The sequence below is a fragment of the Hyaena hyaena genome, unplaced genomic scaffold, assembly GCF_003009895.1.
Source record: "Hyaena hyaena isolate Hyena2069 unplaced genomic scaffold, ASM300989v1 scaffold_1, whole genome shotgun sequence".
NCBI classification, from domain to species: Eukaryota; Metazoa; Chordata; class Mammalia; order Carnivora; family Hyaenidae; genus Hyaena; species Hyaena hyaena.
The window spans coordinates 9,334,891-9,352,197 of record NW_024080633.1 but is presented as its reverse complement, the minus strand read 5'-3'; the positions used below and the strand labels follow the sequence as shown (position 1 = coordinate 9,352,197).

The window sequence follows — 17,307 nt, the reverse complement described above, 5'->3', positions numbered from 1 at the left end:
TCCAGTTGAGCCCTTGCTGGCCTGACCTTGCCCTGCATGGCTAACCATTGGGGTCCGGCCTCTGACTCTCTGAGCGCCTTCGTCTGGCTGATAATAGGCGTCCAGTCAAGAGTCATTAAATGGAATCTGTGGCTTCTGTAGAAATAAAACCCAAGGGTGTGTTTTACCAACACCTTCTGGACCTTTGTTACACTCTGTTCTCATCTAGATGCTTCCTGCTCATTTCTGGCTTGTCGCGGTGCTTGTCCTTTCCCGTCCTGGGTTGCCTGCATGCTCTGTAACCTAACTCCCGCCGCGGCCAGTGTCTCCTGGGGGTCATAAAGCAGTGGTTTGAATGTGCTGACCGCTCTGAAAGGTTCATCTCAGTAGCTGAATATTATATCGGAACCAAATTGGTCCTTGTAGCACAGCTCACTTGTTACTGTCAGACCCTGAGCCAGTTTCTCAAAGAAAACCCCAGTATTTAAACATAGTTCTGGTCAAAACATGCTCAGTGACAATAGTATGTGTAGGATGCACTTGATGTCAGAAGTCTGAAGGTACGACCGGCCTGTGGTGGGTGCGTCACCTGCCGACCTTCCTGAGGTGACGTTTGCAGACTGAAGCCGCACCAGGGGCAGCTCAGTGCAGACGGGGAGGGCCGGCGGCCGCTGCTCCCTGTTTTCAATCCCACATGGGTCACACGATTTCAGTTTTTCCAGAAGGGGGAGGTGCTGTCTTCCTGAACGCGTCGTTTGAGGTTCCCACGCAGTGTTGCCTTGCTGTAGATGAAGCGGGTTGATCCCATGAGGCTGTGCCACTTACACTCCCGCTCACGAGAGTGCGGCTGTATGTTCCCTGCGGGCACTTGCTGCTCCTCCCGCTAGCTTCGCGCCCGTCTCCAGCAGCCGTCAGGCCCTCTCTCTCCCTCCTGCGCCTTCGCTTCGGTGCCGCTTCCCCGGAGGGGACACCAGGCGCGCTGGCATCGCGTTTCTGGGAGGCTGGGGCTGTGGCCGTTTGCACGGAGGCCTGTGTGCCGCCCTGCACAGAACTGTGCTGTTGGTCAGCACCTGCCATGTGACAGTCTCCTTGAGAGCCACCGTGCAGGTGCTAGCTGCCGCCTAGGCAGCGGATTGCGTGTGTGTAGCTGGAGACCCCATCTTTAGCAGGTGGGGCCCTGGACCTGGGATCGTGCTGAGTCTGCACTGCGCAGTCTCCCTGGGGGGGTCTGGGCGCCAGGAGCCGCTTGTACCTGACCCTCCCCTCAGGTTCCAGTTCATTGGCCCGCGCTGGGAGCCCAGGGATCCGAATTGGTAAGAGCCGCTCCCCCGGGTGTGCAGGGGGGCCGCCGGGCGGGCTGTGACAGGCTGGCGTGCTCTGCGGGCTGCTGGCCCGAGGACTCGGCTGCGAGGTCACTTTGCCGGGACCCCGCTACCCGAGGGCTTGGTTTGGTACCTTCCACGGAGATTTTGAGCAGTCATCTTTTTTTCTCTCTCATTTTTTATGAGCTCAGCTGTAGGGTAAGACATTTTAAAAAGGAATGTTTTTACGTGGAAAACAGTTTCTGGTTAGCGTTGGCCTTCACTTGGCCTAAGTCAGCAAATAGCTTTCACTATTAAACTATCTACTTTCTTTTTCTGGTTTTGAGAGATGCATAATTACTATTTTAGTAAAATGCTTACAAATCACTTTTCTTTTTGATTTTTTGTATTTTTTCCCATTGAGTCAGGAGTATTTAACAGATGGTATTCTTTCCGGTGTGGAGGTGGGTTGCTTGGAAGACAGGCTGAAAATCAGGGACTTGGTTTGTAGACCCTTTGGAGCTGTGTCTGTAGCCGAGGGCCCGGCCCCTCCGCCCCTTGGCGTTCGGAAGCTTCAGGCACGGAGGCCTTTCTGCTTCGGGCTCCACACTTCCTGTCCCTGCCCCTGGGAGGCCCTTCCTCCGCTCCTGTTTGGCTCCCTCTCCAGTTTGGCCTCAGCCGCGGGGTTCACATCCCCCCCTTGGAATTGGCTCCGGTGTTGCCTGATGTGGCCCCCAGGACCTGTCCCCTGGCAGCACGTGCCCCGGCTGGTCCGGGAGCAGGAGAGAGCCTTTTGGGGCGCGCGCTGCGGGGTTTGGCTTTAGAAGCTGCTTCTCTTTCACTGTTATGTCCCCATCCTACTGGGGTCAACGTAGCTGAGACCTCGTGGCTTCTAACTCTCGTTTCTGGTTCTAAGAGTAACTTCTTTGCAGAAAAACTGGGAAACAGAAACCTGTTTTTTAAAACTCGCCCAAAGACGATAAACACTACTGGTATTTTGGTACATTTTCTTCTTTCTTTAATGTCTGTGTGCGTGCACTGTTGACAAGCTACGCATTCCCGCACCTTTTGTTTTCTGAAGTTATTTTTTAAAGACTGCATAGTACTTAACCGTATGTATCTTAAGTTCGTTTACGCACTTAGATACTGATCTTACTGGATATTTGTCATTTATATGTGTATATTTTTCCCCTTGTTTGTTTATTTTTAAAGATTTTACTTATGTTTTTGTTTATTTTATTTGAGAGCACGCGCAAATGGGAGAGGGGTAGAGAGAGAGTGAGAGAGAGAAGCCCAAGCGGGCTCTGTGCCATCACTGCAGAGCCTGACACGAGGCTCCATCCCACGTACCCACTGAACCATGAGACCATGGCCTGAGCCGAAATCAAGAGTCAGACACTCAACCGACTGAGCCCCCCAGAGAGCTTTTATTTTTATGGGACGCCTGGGTGGCTCAGTCGGTTGAGTGTCCCAGCTCTTTGGGCAGAGGTCATGCTCTCAGGGTCATGGGATTAAGCCCTCACTTTGGGCCCCTTGGTGAGCATGGAACCTGCTTAGGATTCTCTCTCCTCCTGTCCCTCTGCCGCTCGCTCACACTCACTTTAAAAAAAAAAAGGGGGGCGCCTGTGTGGCTTAGTCGGTTAAGCGTCCGACTTTCGCTTAGGTCATGATCTCGCGGTTCGTGGGTTCGAGCCCCGCGTCGGGCTCTGTGCCGACTGCCAGCTCAGAGCCTGGAGGCTGTTTCAGTCTGTGACTCCCTCTCTCTCTGACCCTCCCTGCTCACGCTGTCTCTCTCTCTCTCTCTCCTAGAAATAAATAAAACATTAAAAAAAAAAATTAAAAAAAAAAATTAAAATTTTATTTTTATGTAATCTCTGCACCCAGTGTGTGGCTTGAACTCAGAATCCTGAGATCAAGAGTCACACCAGCCACGGTGCAAAGCATCCCTTTTTTGCTCTTTTAAAGCGAAGACAAACTTCCTTGCACACAGACCTGTGGGTGTCACTGACTCGGTTCTCGGGGGAGAGAACAGAGGGCTTCTTAGATCCAGAGGCCCTGCCCTGGCGTAGTGCGTGATGGCCACGCGCACTTGCTCGTCGGGGCCGGGGCTGCGCCCGTCGTGACAGTAGGAACATTGGCCCTCAGGAGCGTGTTTGGAGTTGTGGTCCAGGCGACATACCGTTTCAGCTGTCACGTGCTAGTTGTAGAGCAAGTGGTCACTTGTCATGGTGGAGTCCGGTTTTCAGTGGCACGCATGTGAAGAAGGTAGCCCTTGGGTGCCGGCGCAGGGCACAGGGGGACCGGTGGCTGCCTGGAGCCGCCCCCAGGCGCCGCGGGCACTGACGGTGGAGTCGACTTGCCCTTGGGGAGAACTGGCCTCATGGAAGGGGTTTTCTTTCTGCCAAGACCTCAGGTGTCTCTCGCAGGTGCTCTGGGCTCTCCCGCTTCCCGACCGGACCTGCCGCCTCAGTAACGGCAGCAGCGGACGTTAGATTGCATATCGACTGTTTGCCCAGCCTTGACTTTATGTTCTCACAAAACCCCGGTGGGGTAGGCACCGTCAGTCCCCACTTGGCGCCTGGGGACACTGGACCTGAGTGAGATGCGTCTTGGCTGCCGTCGCAGCCGGCAGGGGCTGCTGGAGCCAGGGCTGTGGCCTCCGCGGGCGCGCCTGCTCTCCCTCCGTGTGACCCGCACCGGGACTGCCCCCCACTGTCCACTGACCTTGGGGAGAGTCGTGACGTGACCGGCGCCGGTCGCTTCTGCTGCTGAGAAGGGTGGAGCGGCTTGGGGTGCGTACAGGCAGATGGCCTCCGTGATCGCAGCGGTGTAAGCTGGGCTCATAATTCTAGTCGTTGCCGTTCTTTCTTTCTCTGTGGCCTCTTACCGCGCGTTCACGTCGGGCATTCCACGCACACCTGCGTTTTAAGCTGAATCCCGTCCTCCCTGCCCCTTCGTGGCACAGCCTGGCCCCCCGGCTTCTGGTTTACGGCTGTGTACACGCGCGTCCTCTACTCACCGGCCCCACGGCCATGGCCCCGGATCGCTGGGTCTTGGTACTACGCGCGCCGCTGCGGTGGAAGACCTCGTAGAGAAGTTATGTGCTTGCGTGCGACTGAGGGCAGAATGGGGAGCTTGCAGCTGTGTGGTGAGGGGACGGCCATCGTCTTTCGTAGGAGTTCCCCAGGACAGTCTTCGGGGGGTCTCACTGTTGAGGACCACCGCCTCGTGAGTAAAGGAGGCTCTCTGTCGCCTGCCCCAGCCCCTTCAGCGTCTTACCCTGGTTACTGAAGATTCGTTTACATACAGCGCAGCCAGGGCACTGGGCCTTTGGTGGCTGCACATATTAATGACTGCTGTACCAGGTTTTCCCGGGAAGCTCCCCTGCCTCCCTGCCACGTCGAATGTTTGCCTGCCTGCTGCGGGCCTCCCCTCTGCCCAGCTTTATCTTATCCGATGACTTTGAATTATCTTTAATGAAATTGATTTAAAAAAATTTTTTTAAGTGTTTATTCTTGAGAGAGAGAGAGAGAGAGACAGAGCATGAGCAGGGGAGGGGCAGAGCGAGAGAGGGACACAGAATCTGTGCAGGCTCCAGACTCTGAGCCGTCAGCACAGAGCCCGACGCGGGGCCTGAACTCATGAGCTGCAAGATCATGACCTGAGCCAAAGTCAGACGCTTAACCAACTGAGCCACGCTGGTGCCCTTAATGAAATTGATTTTTTAAAAATTAAAACTCTCTTCTGAAAGTTGTGGTTCTGGTCCATGAATATTAAAGTGAGTTTTCAGCACCACATTTCACGCCGCCTGTGTTCCCCAGGCTCTGTCTCGTCGGAGCACGGAATCCCTTGGGAGCAGGGAGGGTGTGGACAGGCAGGAGCCGCGCCACCAGCCCGTGCACGTGCTTTGCAATCTCCGTCCCTCCGCCTCAGAAGGGGACTCGGGGCCCACGTGACGTACTCTTCTGCGCGGCGCTGGGGTTCCTCCTTACAGCCCACCTGGGGCGGGGGCGGGTTGGTGTCCTGACCTCGGCGAGCCGCTTCATCTTGAGATACTCTGGTGGCATCAGCGTCGCCTGAGAGAAGTGCAGTCTCAGGCCCCACCTTCTGAGTCACAGCTGGCATTTCAAACACCAGAAGCATTTTGCATGTGGAAGTTTGGGGATAGGGGCTTCGCCTCCATTTCGGCAGTGGTGCCAGCGGGAGGCCCGGGCCTTGGCCCATTGCCGGCGCACTCAGCCACATCCTGCCCGGAGGAGCCCCGGGGCGGACCGTGTGCCTCAGGCCTGCTGACGGGCCCCAAGTCCTGTTTCATTCACACGGACAGCCCTGGCGGCCCTTCATTAGATCTGGCAAAGTACCCGGGTGGCCGTGTAGCGCGGAGCTTAGCACGCGAACGTTTCCTTTGAACTAGAGGTGCTTATTTTTGTTCGGTCCATCCTGCTTTCGTTAAGAGTGGGTGAGGCGGCCCTGTCCTGCGGGGCCGCGTTAAGTGCCCGGGCCGCGTCGGGCGCCATGTGGAGCAGAGGACCCGGCAGTGAATGGGACACACAGAAAGTCCTCACTGAGCGGTGTAGCCGTGACGGCTGTGAGGGGGCCGGAGCCACCCCAGGCCGGCCCCGGCCGCCAGGCCCCTCCCCGGCGGCCACAGCGGGCTGAGCGGAGGGGAGGAGCGGGGGTGCCGACAGACGACAGGTCCCCCGTGGGTCGTGGCAGAGGCTGTCTGGGTGGGACGTGACGAGCGGTGCAGGGGCTCCGCGCGCGAGGTGCCTCGTGCAGAGGGCCGAGGCTCGTGCTTGGGAAGCGCTTCCCGTGGCCCCGCTGGCCGTAGCAGGGGCGACATTTGGAACCGATCAGGCCTTTGTTCTCGCGTCCGTCAGGCTCATGACTGGGGCTCCACTTGTGAGCGTGAGTCAGAGAGCATCTGAGTGGAGCTGCGGAGGTCACATGGGGCAAATTAACTTCACCAAAAATAACCCCAAACACAGCATTTCTGGGAAATGCAGGCGAAGAGAGTTTTCAATGTAAACCAAAGAGCAAATTCAAGATAAAGGCCTGGCTGGAAACAGTGACGTGTGGGACGCTAGGAAGACGCGGCGCGGGGAGGCATCACGGTTCTGTTCGCTGCTGAGGTGGTATGGTTTTCTTCTCGTTTATATCGTCGGCGGGGAGGTTGGTTATGGGGGTGGTGGGCGTTCCCGGGGGCGGCTCCTGGGCGCCCCTCCAGGGGCCGCGATGCATAGACCCCCCCCCCCCACGGGCGGGAGGGAGCTGGGGAGGAGCTTCCCCTTCTGCCGGGACCTCCTCCTCCCCCTGCTCCCCCTGCTCCTCCTCCTCCCCCTGCTCCTCCTCCTCCGCCCTTCCCCTCCTCCTCCCGCTGCTCCTCCTCCTCCTCCTGCTGCTCCCGCTCATCGTGGGGGTGACCAGATGACCAGACCCCCGGCCTGTGTGCTTGGCGCTCTGGCCGCAGTGCCTGGCCTGCGCAGGGCCCCCAGCCCCCTCTGGACATGCTTATGGGACAGGGGGTTGGGCGCACGTGTCCTCGTCAGGTCTGGGGCTTAGCGCACGCTGGGGCCGAGAACCACCGGACCCGCTGCCTGAACCTGTGCCCACAGAGGTGCCCTGGCTGTAGCGCCTTCGCCCCGCCTCGCCCCTACCTCGCAGAGGCGGAGTCTGGAGGCCGCTTTTCTGTTTGCTGCTCTGTAGGATGCTTCAGGGCGGGCGGCGGTGTGCGTGCGGGGTCTCGGTGTGTGCGTGCCTGCCTGTGCAGCAGAGGTGTGTCACCAGCCAGCCAGGTTGGCGCCTCCCTGGTTGGTTGTCTGGGCAGCTGAGCCTCTCTGTGCTCAGGACGAGGACTCAGACGCACTCGGCGGGGTAGCCCGGGGCGGGGACGCTCGCCCACATCAGGCCACATCGCTCGGAGTCTGCGCTGCGTTGCGTTTATTGTAAGAGTTAAAAACATTAACCTCCTGAGTTGTTTACCAAGGTAATACTTGCTGTTTGGAACAAAAAAATCTTGCTCCTCGAATAATTTTTTAACTGTTGGTTCTGTTATCTAATATGAAGTTCCTTTCTAGAATATTTAGACCAATGGATGAAACTTTGCCAAGTCTTAAAATTTAGTTAAATTACAAATAGAAGTAATTAAAAATGTTAACGGTCGCAATAACTTCTTGGTAAATGTTATTAAAAGACTTGGCTTTTTGGAGGAGTATTGGGTGGTTAGGATTTACTTGCATGAGTTCTGTGAACTTCTGGATGAACTAGACCGTGCAGGTTGCTTTTCTTGCGGCGGCGTCTCCTGTGGGCATGGGGAGGCCTCCCGCAGGGACTTTGGCGGCTCTCCGGGCACACGGCGTGTGGCATCTGCTGTCCTGTGGGCGTGGTGGCATCTCTGTTCCCTCCTTGTGGCTCTCCACCTGCGGTGGGCTCACAGGGTCCTCTGGTGGACGCCCCCTGCCCTCCAGCTGGCCCTCCAGCTGGTGAAGCCAACTCGTGAAACGATGGGCCGGCAGCTCCAGCGGGGATGGAGACCGGGGCTCCTGTCCCTCTTGTCCCCCAATCCGCCCCCGTTCCTGTGTGTGGAGCATAGTGTTTCTCACCTGTTAAAATTCACACCTCTCTTGATGAACTTGAAAATCTCTACTATCCTTTAGGATTTTGACACATCCTAAATTGTGACTGAACAAACCAAAGCACTGGTCACCTTCTCTTCCGAATTCTAAAAGTACTATTGTATATTGGCTGTGAATTTTCAGGTACTGACACTTGTTACAGGGTGGAAGGAGGAAAGTTCTTGTCCCCACCCCAGGTGCCCAGGGTCCCCTCCTGCCTCCAGCACATTTGCACAGAGCCCTCTCCCTGCGGGCAGGGGTGTGGGGAGGGGAAGCCCGCTCTCAGTTCCCTGCGGCCGCCTGTGCACCTGCTGTCCTTCGTCTGCTCGCGGCTCTATCCACAGGCGTTTGATTTAAAAATTTTTTTTTATGTTTTATTTATTTCTGAGAGAGAGAGAGACAGCGTGAGCAGGGGAGGGGCAGAGAGAGAGGGAGACAGAGTCTGAAACAGGCTCCAGGCTCTGAGCTGTCAGCACAGAGCCTGACGTGGGTCTCGAACCCACGAACCGTGAGATCATGACCTGAGGCGAAGTCGGGCGCTTAACTGACTGAACCCCCCGGGCGCCCCACCCACAGCTGTTTCAGAGGCTCTCTGTTTTCGCTCTGACAGGCGCCGCTGCTGTGAGTGCCACCCTCCCCCTGCCCCCGTACTTTTCTCAGGAGTAGGTACTTTGCATGAGGCAGTCCTAGAAATGGGATTGTAATGTGATGCTAGACTACGAGCCCCATAGAGATCCAGTCGTGTGCCCTTCTTGACTGCTCCGTTTGGAGCATTTCATCATTTAAGTCCTACTGCATGATTAATTTTACAGGAAGCTGTATGATTTGAAGAAATAAAATAGGAGGTTCTACCTCAGGTAGAGGTGTGTAATTCATGAAGCGTGGCTGACGTGCTTCCCGGGCGGGTGACCAAACCGCTGGCCCAGACCCAGGCTCCCAGGTGAACCTGCAGGTGCCCAGGCTGCTGCATCGCGGTGGCGCGTAGGACACGGGCCAGGGCTCGTCTTTCTCGGGAAGTGCTCGTGCGTGCACTGCTGTATGAGTGGTGTTTCATAGAGATTTTGTATCAATCTTCTATATAGAGTTTATATATATGTGCTTTTATGTATATGCTTATATACAATCCTGAAATTACAATCCACCTCAGTGACTTTCAGGTAACAGAAGTCATCCCACACGAACCAAACAGGAGAAAATATGATTTCTTTGTCCTCCCAGGTAACTCCAAGAAGCGAGGCCCCCGTCAGCAGCGTGAGTAATAGTTTGGAGAACGCACTACACACATCAGCACATTCCACGGAGGAGTCGCTGCCCAAGAGGACTATGGGGAAACACTCCAAAGGTGAGTTGCCTCTACAGGGGCCCAAGGACGAAGGCGCCCTAGAGTGTGCACGACAGACCGTCGTGATGGTGTCTGCTCACACACTTGCTCACCTTCTGTCAGCATTTTAGTTAGGTGCGCTGTCTGAATTCTATAAGTAACATATGAACATATATATCTTGGCTATAAAAAAAATATTGATGTTTGTTAGGAGGAAAAATGAAAGTTGCTGCCCGCTCCTCCCTGCCCCCCCCCCCACCAAAACAAGTCCTAAATCATAGACAGCACTGCCCTATAGAACTTTCTACAGTGATCATACACCATTCTCCGTCTGCACTCACTCCGTGGCCACTAGCCACATGTGCCTTTTGAGCACTTGAAATGTGCCTCATGCAACCGAGGACCTGAAGGTTTATTTACTATTACTATTTTTAACGTTTACTCTTTTTTCAGAACTAGAGAGAGAGAGTGAGCATGAGCAGGGGAGGGGCAGAGAGAGAGGGAGACACAGAATCTGAAGCAGCTCCAGGCTCTGAGCTCCAAGCTGTCAGCACAGAGCCCGATGTGGAGCTCGACTCATGATCCGCGAGATCGTGACCTGAGTTGAAGTCAGACGCTTCACAGACTGAGCCACCCAGGCGCCCCCTGAAAGCCTATGTTTATTTCATTTCCATTGCAGCCACGATGGCTCAGTGTGGATAGTGGCCTCTGTGTTGGACAGCGCCACTCTGGAAAGATCAGAGGGCATGTTTCAGAACAAGCTGAGCCTCCTTGCTTCTTGCACCAGCTGGACAGTCACAGAGGGGTGCTTACTGCACTGAGTGGCGGGTGGGGGCTTCCCAGGAGGCGAGTGAAGGTGATGTGTAGGGCTGGGAGGGCTTGGGAGGAAGAGGCCCCGGGGCACTTAAGGCCTCCCACTGCTTCCTGGTTCCCCTCTTGTTTGCATCTCAAGCACAGCGTACCTCATGGATGTTTAATCATTTTTTGTTTTGTTTTTGATGTTTGTTTATTTTGAGAAGGGGTGCAGAGAGGGGGGAGAGAGAATCTCAAGCAAGCTCCACACTTATCAGTGCCGAGCCCTGTGTGGGGCTTGAACCCATGAATTGTGAGATCATGACCAGACCCGAAATCACGAGTTGGACGCTCAGCTGAGCCCCCCAGGTGCCCCAGTAAATACTTCGTTTTTAAAATAAAGCCTCTGGGGGTGCCTGGATGGCCCAGTTGGTTGACCATGAGGCTTCATCTCAGGTCATGATCTAACGGTTCTTGGGTTTGAGCCCTGCATCAGGGTTTGCACTGACAGCATGGAGCCTGTTTAGGATTCTCTCCCTCCCTCTCTCTCCCTGACCCTCACCTGCTCGTGTGTTCTCTCTCTCAAAGTAAATATTTAAAAAAAATTTTTTTAACAGGAAAATAAAGCCCCATTCTGACAGAATCACAAGAGCCACCCATCCCTGACTTAAGTCATTTGCTGGAAATAGCCACGTCCTAACTGCTCTACCCTGTTTACGTGTATAGACAGGCTCAGGTGTTAAAACGGCGCATCCTCGGAGCAACCCGGGGAACACAGTCCGCTCTGGGATGGGGCTCTTATTCGGAAGTGATCGATAGGTGTCACTCAGTCGTGAGGACCTCCCCTCCCCCCCGGAACTGCTCTTGTCCTTCTTCCTGTACGTGTCATCCTGGGAGAAGTGCCTCCGATGATGCGCTGTTTCCTCTGTCCCTCGACTGTGCAGCATGGACCTGTGCCTGCACCCTCCCGATATGGGGGGACGGCTCTTCTTTCCCACGGTGCTGTTTCCTCGAGGCCAATTGTCAAGACCCCTTATCCCTGGCTTTTAAACATAATCAGAAGACCTGTGCTCTCTGTCCTTCCCTTGTCCGGGCGCCGTGATGCACCGAGAGCCCACGGGTGAGCCGGTGCTGGAGGCCGGTGGAGTGGAGCGTGTGCGCCAGGGCTCACTGGCATCCACTGCATTTTCCGCTCGGGGATGCTGGGTAATAACGTTTCCTCTGCCCAGAAATTGGAGGCAGTGAGGTTGGTTTTCGCAGTCACGCTTCTCGTGGCGCTCTGTTGGGCCTGGGCTGCTGCTCCTGCAGAACCCAAGTCGGGGGTTCTTGCTGTAGGGGTTTCTCGCTGCCCATTCTGCATTCTGCTTGTGCTTTGATTTTTCTCTGCTTCCTTGGAAGTCCTTAGTGATCAAAGAGGTCAGACTTTTACATTTGTTTCGTATGACAGTTCAGAGGGCAGCCGGAAGCTGCCTGCTCTCATCAGATGGTGTTCAGGTGATGGTCTGCAAGGTTTGTGTTGAGAGCGATCGTGCCCTCTCTCCCTGTGCCCGTATCTTGAAGACCTTCAAGTACAGGGTAGGGAGGACAGGACAGTTGGAGCACCTGGCTTAAGCAGCGGGTCGCGGGCCACGTGTTCCGGGTGGGGCCGCCACGCAGCACTCAGGAGAGCTCGGCGTTCCCCCCAGACCCAGCGTCGCGGCTCATCGTTACCTAGACTGAGGGAAACAGTTCTAAAGTGCAGGGTGAGGTTGGAATTACGTTTCGTGATCCTCTCAGTGAAAGAAGGCCCGTGACTTGGTTCTGTTGGTTGGAATAATTATTTTTGAAAATTATCCTTGTATGAGACTGAACATCACAGTAAACTTAATTACACTGCAAGCCATTGACCAGCGGCTCTAAAACCTGGTCTCAAGACCCCTTTGCCTTCTTACCTGATTCCAGAGAGCTTTTGTTTATGGAGGTGTTCGTACGGGTATTTATCATATGATAAATTAAAACCGGGATTTTGTTTTGTACTTACATACGTGCTGTGTGCCCCAGAGGGTTTTGTGTTTGTCCTGTAGCGGTGTTACGGCGGAGGCAAACGTAAAATTTGAGCTCCAAATGGTCTCGTCTTGATGACTCAAAACCCGCCACAGAGAACTAGAGCAGGAATTCCAGCAAGCAGCATGATCATAAAACACGAATTCTAAACCACCAGTAGTAGGTTCTGTTTTTGGGCTGCACTGGGAACTCACTGGTGCTTTTGGAGTTGAGGCGTTTTGCTCATTTTAATTTCTCTGTTGGCTCATTTCAACATTTTATTAAGACTTTGAAACATTCAGTAAAGTTGAGAGTTTTACAGCGAATACCTACTGTCCAGATCCTATGATTTCATTTTACCTGCCGCTTCCCTTATCTGCCCCCCACCCTCCATGAGGACATTGCATTTCTTTTTAAGACATGGCATTATTTGGTGCGTTTCAAAGTTGTTCTTTTGACTTTTTTGCTGTGCTGTTGTGCGTTGTTGTTATTTTTGGAAAACTGGAGGCTCGCAGGCTTCCTCAGCCAAAGATTCTCACCTGAGCCACAGAACAGTTATCTGAGTGCCCGTTTCTCATGCCCTAAAGAAAGTGTGACTCAGAGATGTAGGAGTCCAGCTGATCATCCCAAGTGGCCTCTTTAAGACCTCAGGGCGCAGCGGTCTGAGTCCCTATCGAGGGAAGCTACGGGGATGACAGTGGACATTTTTACCTTTTCAGCCCTTACCTTGAGTTACTGTTGACCCACCTCACGGGGCACGCGAACCTTGCGGTGTGTGCGCTCGGCGGTGTGTGCGCTGCGCTTGGCCGTGTGCCGAAGCCGCTCGTGCCAGCCTGTATTCGTTGTTCCAAGCGCAGGAAGTCGTTTAGTCTCTCAATGTCCTGCTGATGGCTTGAAGGCAGCCTTGGTGCAAGTATTTACACCTTGGAAGTTGGTACGTGCTACGAGTGACAGGCTGTCCCCCAGCCAGCCGTGAGAGGTTTTCCAGGGCGCCACTCAGTCCCCCGACACGTCCTGCGGCTGAGGTTGCCCGTGCCCGTGCACGCTGCCGCAACCCCCCCAGCCCCCAGCCCCGCTACAGGAAGAGCAGGTGATGCGCTGCGACCCTCTTGAGCACCCTCCACCTGAAGCTGTGCTCGTGAGAGGTCAGCCCTTCTCTTCGCTTGGTATCTGCCTCCCCCTGGTTCCCCCACTCTGTCCTCCCTTGGTTTCTTTCCGTTTTTAAGTGGACCTCCAGGCACACATGGCCTTGGTGCGGCGTCCTCCCTGGGTCTCCTGGGAACACGCTTCTCACGTCTTCTCTCGCCTCTGCTGGCATCCTTTCAAACCCCTCCTGCGTCTGCCCCTGAAAGGCCGGGGCTGCCCGGGCTCCTCTGCGCCCGCTCATGCTCCATCTGGGCCTCTTCTGTTGATCTCTTGATGACTTTCAGATCTGAGAGAGCAGCTGAGGCCCTTGCCCAGACCCCAGGTCCCCATGAGTATTTCCCCCAAGGTGGCCTGCTGGTGCCTCTACCCGTGTGCCCAGGACAGACCCGTCACTTCCATTGCCGCCCCGGAGATGAGTTTCCGGCACGTGTGATTGGTGTCCGTTGACCTTCAGGCATCCTTGTTCCGCATGAGGGGCGCAGCATCGCAGCCCCGGCTGGCATGGCCCTGGGGGGCCATCACGGAGTCTTCTTCCTGTCACCGTGGCCACCGTCCCCTCTGCCGCTTGTGGGTTGTTCTGCCCAGTCCATCCCCTGCAGATGGGCCATGGTGCCGCTGCTTAGGAAGCATGCCACGGCGTGCACGGCGGCAGCTGCTGTCACAGCACTGGCCACCGGGTGCCGTTGTCAAAGCGTGTGCACCTAGCTGATGTCACAGTCCCGTGAGGTGGGAACCTGTGTTCCTTTTGTTCAGGGATTGAGTATCTGCCCAAGGTCTCTGAGCTGGAAAGAGTCACATTTCACGCCGAGCCGGCGCGGCCTCAGAGCCCATGGGCTTACCTTGACCTGCCTGGAGGAGGCCTGTTTTGGGGCTTGTGGACTGGCCTTGTCTGTGCCTGCATCTGCTTGTGACCTTTCCTCGTGTCCCCGCTCTGGTCTTGTCACTCCTCTGAGTTCCTGGCTCCAGCCACGAGCGAACCTGTGCAGACACCATGCGCTGTCCTGCCTGGACCGCGATCACTCTGTCCCTCTGCGCAGATGGGCCCTTCCCTTTGAACCCTAGCACAGACATCGCTGGGTGGAACTTTGTGATTTTTATGTCATTTATGGTTAGTGCTTTTCACCTTAATACATAGATAAGTGAAATTCCTTGGGCCCTTAGATCAAGTGCCATATCTCTAATCATTCAAATGGAATATGTATGTGTTCATTTCCTATATTTGCTACTCGAGAAATCTTTTATCAGCTTTATGTTTTCTACATCATGCCACGCGTTAACTCTTGTTTCTATTTCTGTTTCTGGAGAACTAACAAATTTAATGCAAGGTAGCTAAGATGATAAAAAAATCAAAGAAAAACAAATTATGGAGTTTTTAAACTCTTACATGATATTGTCCTAGAAAAGATGTCAGAAAGAATGCTTAGTTTAATCCACATAGTAGTGATTTTAACAGTAGCCAGAGAAGTGCTTCTAAACACGCTCCCTGTTAACACAGACAACCAGACGGAAGGGAGGGAGTCGGTCAATATTTGAAGAACGTTATTATTTAGCTGAGGCTTTGAAGAATACAAGTTTTCAATTTTCAAATGAAAAACTAAGTTTCAGAGATAAAAATTTCAGCGGGATGCATCTTAAATGTCATTCTGGCCTGGTGTCCGTGTGGAGGACTCAGGAGAAGGGGATGTTTGTGTGGGGCAGGGGGTGACTGTTCATCTCACATGACCCCTGCCTGACTGTGGTTGCTCGTAGCATAGTTTTGGTCAGTTTTGAAGCGGTTCCTGTCTGGGGCACATAGAGATTAAACTCTTTGGGTCGTCTGGGGGGCTCAGTCAGTTAAGCATCTGACTTCCATTCAGGTCATGGTCTCACGGTCTGTGAGTTCAAGCTCCACATTAGACCATCTGCTTTCAGCGCGGAGCCCGCTTTGGATCCTCTGTCCCCCTCTCTGCCCCTCCCCCACTTGCTGTCTTTCTCTAGAAAATAAACATTTTTTTTTTTTTTTTTTATTTCTAGGAGAGAGAGAGAGAGACAGCGTGAGCAGGGGAGGGTCAGAAAGAGAGGGAGACACAGAATCTGAAACAGGCTCCAGGCTCTGAGCTGGCAGTCAGCACAGAGCCCGACGCGGGGCTCGAACCCACGAACCGCGAGATCATGACCTAAGCGAAAGCCGGACGCTTAACCGACTAAGCCACCCAGGCGCCCCTAGAAAATAAACATTTAAAAAAGAAATGAAAGAAATTAGACTGTTTGATCAAAGATACATTGAAATCAAGTAAAAGATCTGTGGCAGAAAAATACCGACTACCCACTTTTTTCCAGACAAGTTCAGGGTAGAAAGGGGAAAAGCTTCAAAAGAGTGACTCATTCTTGGAACAAACGAAAGCTGTTACCTATAGTTGTCTGCTTTATAAGCATGACATGACAGCGCTCGCAAACCACTTGAAGATGCCTGGCAGTGCAGGTGACCCTTCAAGCATGGCCGCCTTCACTGGGAGCCCCCAGGGCTGTCCTCGCAACGGTGTGTTTCTGGTCCTTGGTGGCTTGGTGGCTGCTGGCCGCGGGGCCTTTGGGTCTGGCTCAATCCTAGACTGTGACTTTCTGCCAGCCCCCGCCTCGTTCCAGCGCCCAGCCCCGCTTCAGGACTCCGGAGCCCCCGCGTGGGTGGCCAGAGCGATGCCTTTGATCTCTTCCACACAGACTGCCTCCCGCCTTTTCCAGTTACAGCAGTGTAACTGCTGTGGTTCATGTAGTTCAGTGCAGGCAGGTGTGTCAGTGAAGGCCGCGTGGTCTGAGCTGCAGAAGTGGAGGGCGATTCCTCCTGTGCGTCTTGAACGGGAGAAGAAGGAAAGTTAGAGCAAACAGAATTTTAGGAGGACGCACGTCCCCCCACCCCCGTGCTTTCTCAGCTCAGTGTGAGCAGCAGGTGGGTCTAGACTCGGGTGCCCTTGCCCGGGCCCCAGGGGTCCTCTGCCCGTGCGCCGGTGCGCCGTCCCGACCCCAGCCCGTTTCTCCGCAGCCCCGCCCTGCCCGCCTCACCTCCTGAGTGCTCCTCTAGCCGCGGCCTTCAGTCTCGGCGTCTGTGTGGGTCCGTCCTGGTGGGCTCATCTCCAGCCCGAGGTTTAGCCACGTTTGCTTGCACTCTTCAGAAGGTCGTGAGGCTTCCCGTCTGTCTCGTGGACGATGGTCTGCGGGACTGGCCGGGCAGGCGCGAGGGGCAGGTCACTTTACCAGTCGAGAAGTGGATCGTGGCTAGATGTTAGCGTGGGCGTGGGAGCAGAATCATGAACTACAATGTGGAGACTTGGGAAAACCTACTCCTCGTTCCACCACCAAGCACATCAATCCCTGTCGGTTTTGATAACTTGGTTTTAGTCTTTCTTTTACATTTTAAACAGCTAAAGCCAAGTTACGTGTGCGGTTTGTAAACTGTTATATTACAAGAGTATTTTCATGGTTTCATATTGTGATCGTGATCTTAAACATGAGCTCCAAAATCGAGAACGTGTTTAACCATCTTTTAAGCCTAATCAAACGTCCCCTTCCCCCGCCCCACATCAGCCACCTTGGCCCCCGCTGCAGGGTCCCACGTGGCCGCAGGTGCCTTCTCAGGGAGAATGAATGCCACACGGGCGGGTTCCAGGAGCAGAGCACAGGTGGGGTGGTGGCGCCGGCCTGGGCCGCTGGCTCCCACCTCCTAGGCCTGCAGCCCTGGAATTCCAGAAGCCTCTGTTATTTGCAAAGAGCTGAATAACATTCATCTGCTTTTCACATTGTCCTGTCCAGATATGAGTCACTTCCGCTTTCAGGCCAGATTGGGTTTTCTCTTTTTACTTTTTTGCATAAAATCCTAATGTTAAATCCTGGAACATCTAGGAGCACAGTGCTGTCCTGCGGCCAAGGAGAATGCTGACTGCAGCTTTCTGTGTTCATGGACTTCATATGTTTTCTTGTTTAAAAAGGGGGGAGAGTGGGTGCCTGGGGGGCTCAGTTGGTTAAGTGTCCAACTTCGGGTCAGGTCATGATCTCACAGTTTGCAGATTTGAGCCCCACGTCGGGCTCTGTGCTGACAGCTCAGAGCCTGGAGCTGCTTCGGATTCTGTGTCTCCCTCTCTCTGCCCCTCCCCTGCTCACG

The 17,307-nt window shown here is 54.4% G+C and overlaps 1 protein-coding gene across 2 annotated transcripts in view; it reads left to right on the top strand.

Moving 5' to 3' along the window:
• Positions 1-17,307, top strand: part of ZCCHC14 (zinc finger CCHC-type containing 14) — a 55,804-nt gene that overhangs the window by 14,453 nt on the left and 24,044 nt on the right. For both annotated transcript variants that reach the window (XR_005527398.1, XM_039226171.1), the window contains exon 2: positions 9,113-9,236. Coding sequence is in view for 1 of the 2 variants with exons in the window: in XM_039226171.1 (XP_039082102.1) it covers positions 9,113-9,236 (124 nt within the window). In the remaining variant the exon portion in view is untranslated. The remainder of the gene's footprint in view (positions 1-9,112; positions 9,237-17,307) is intronic.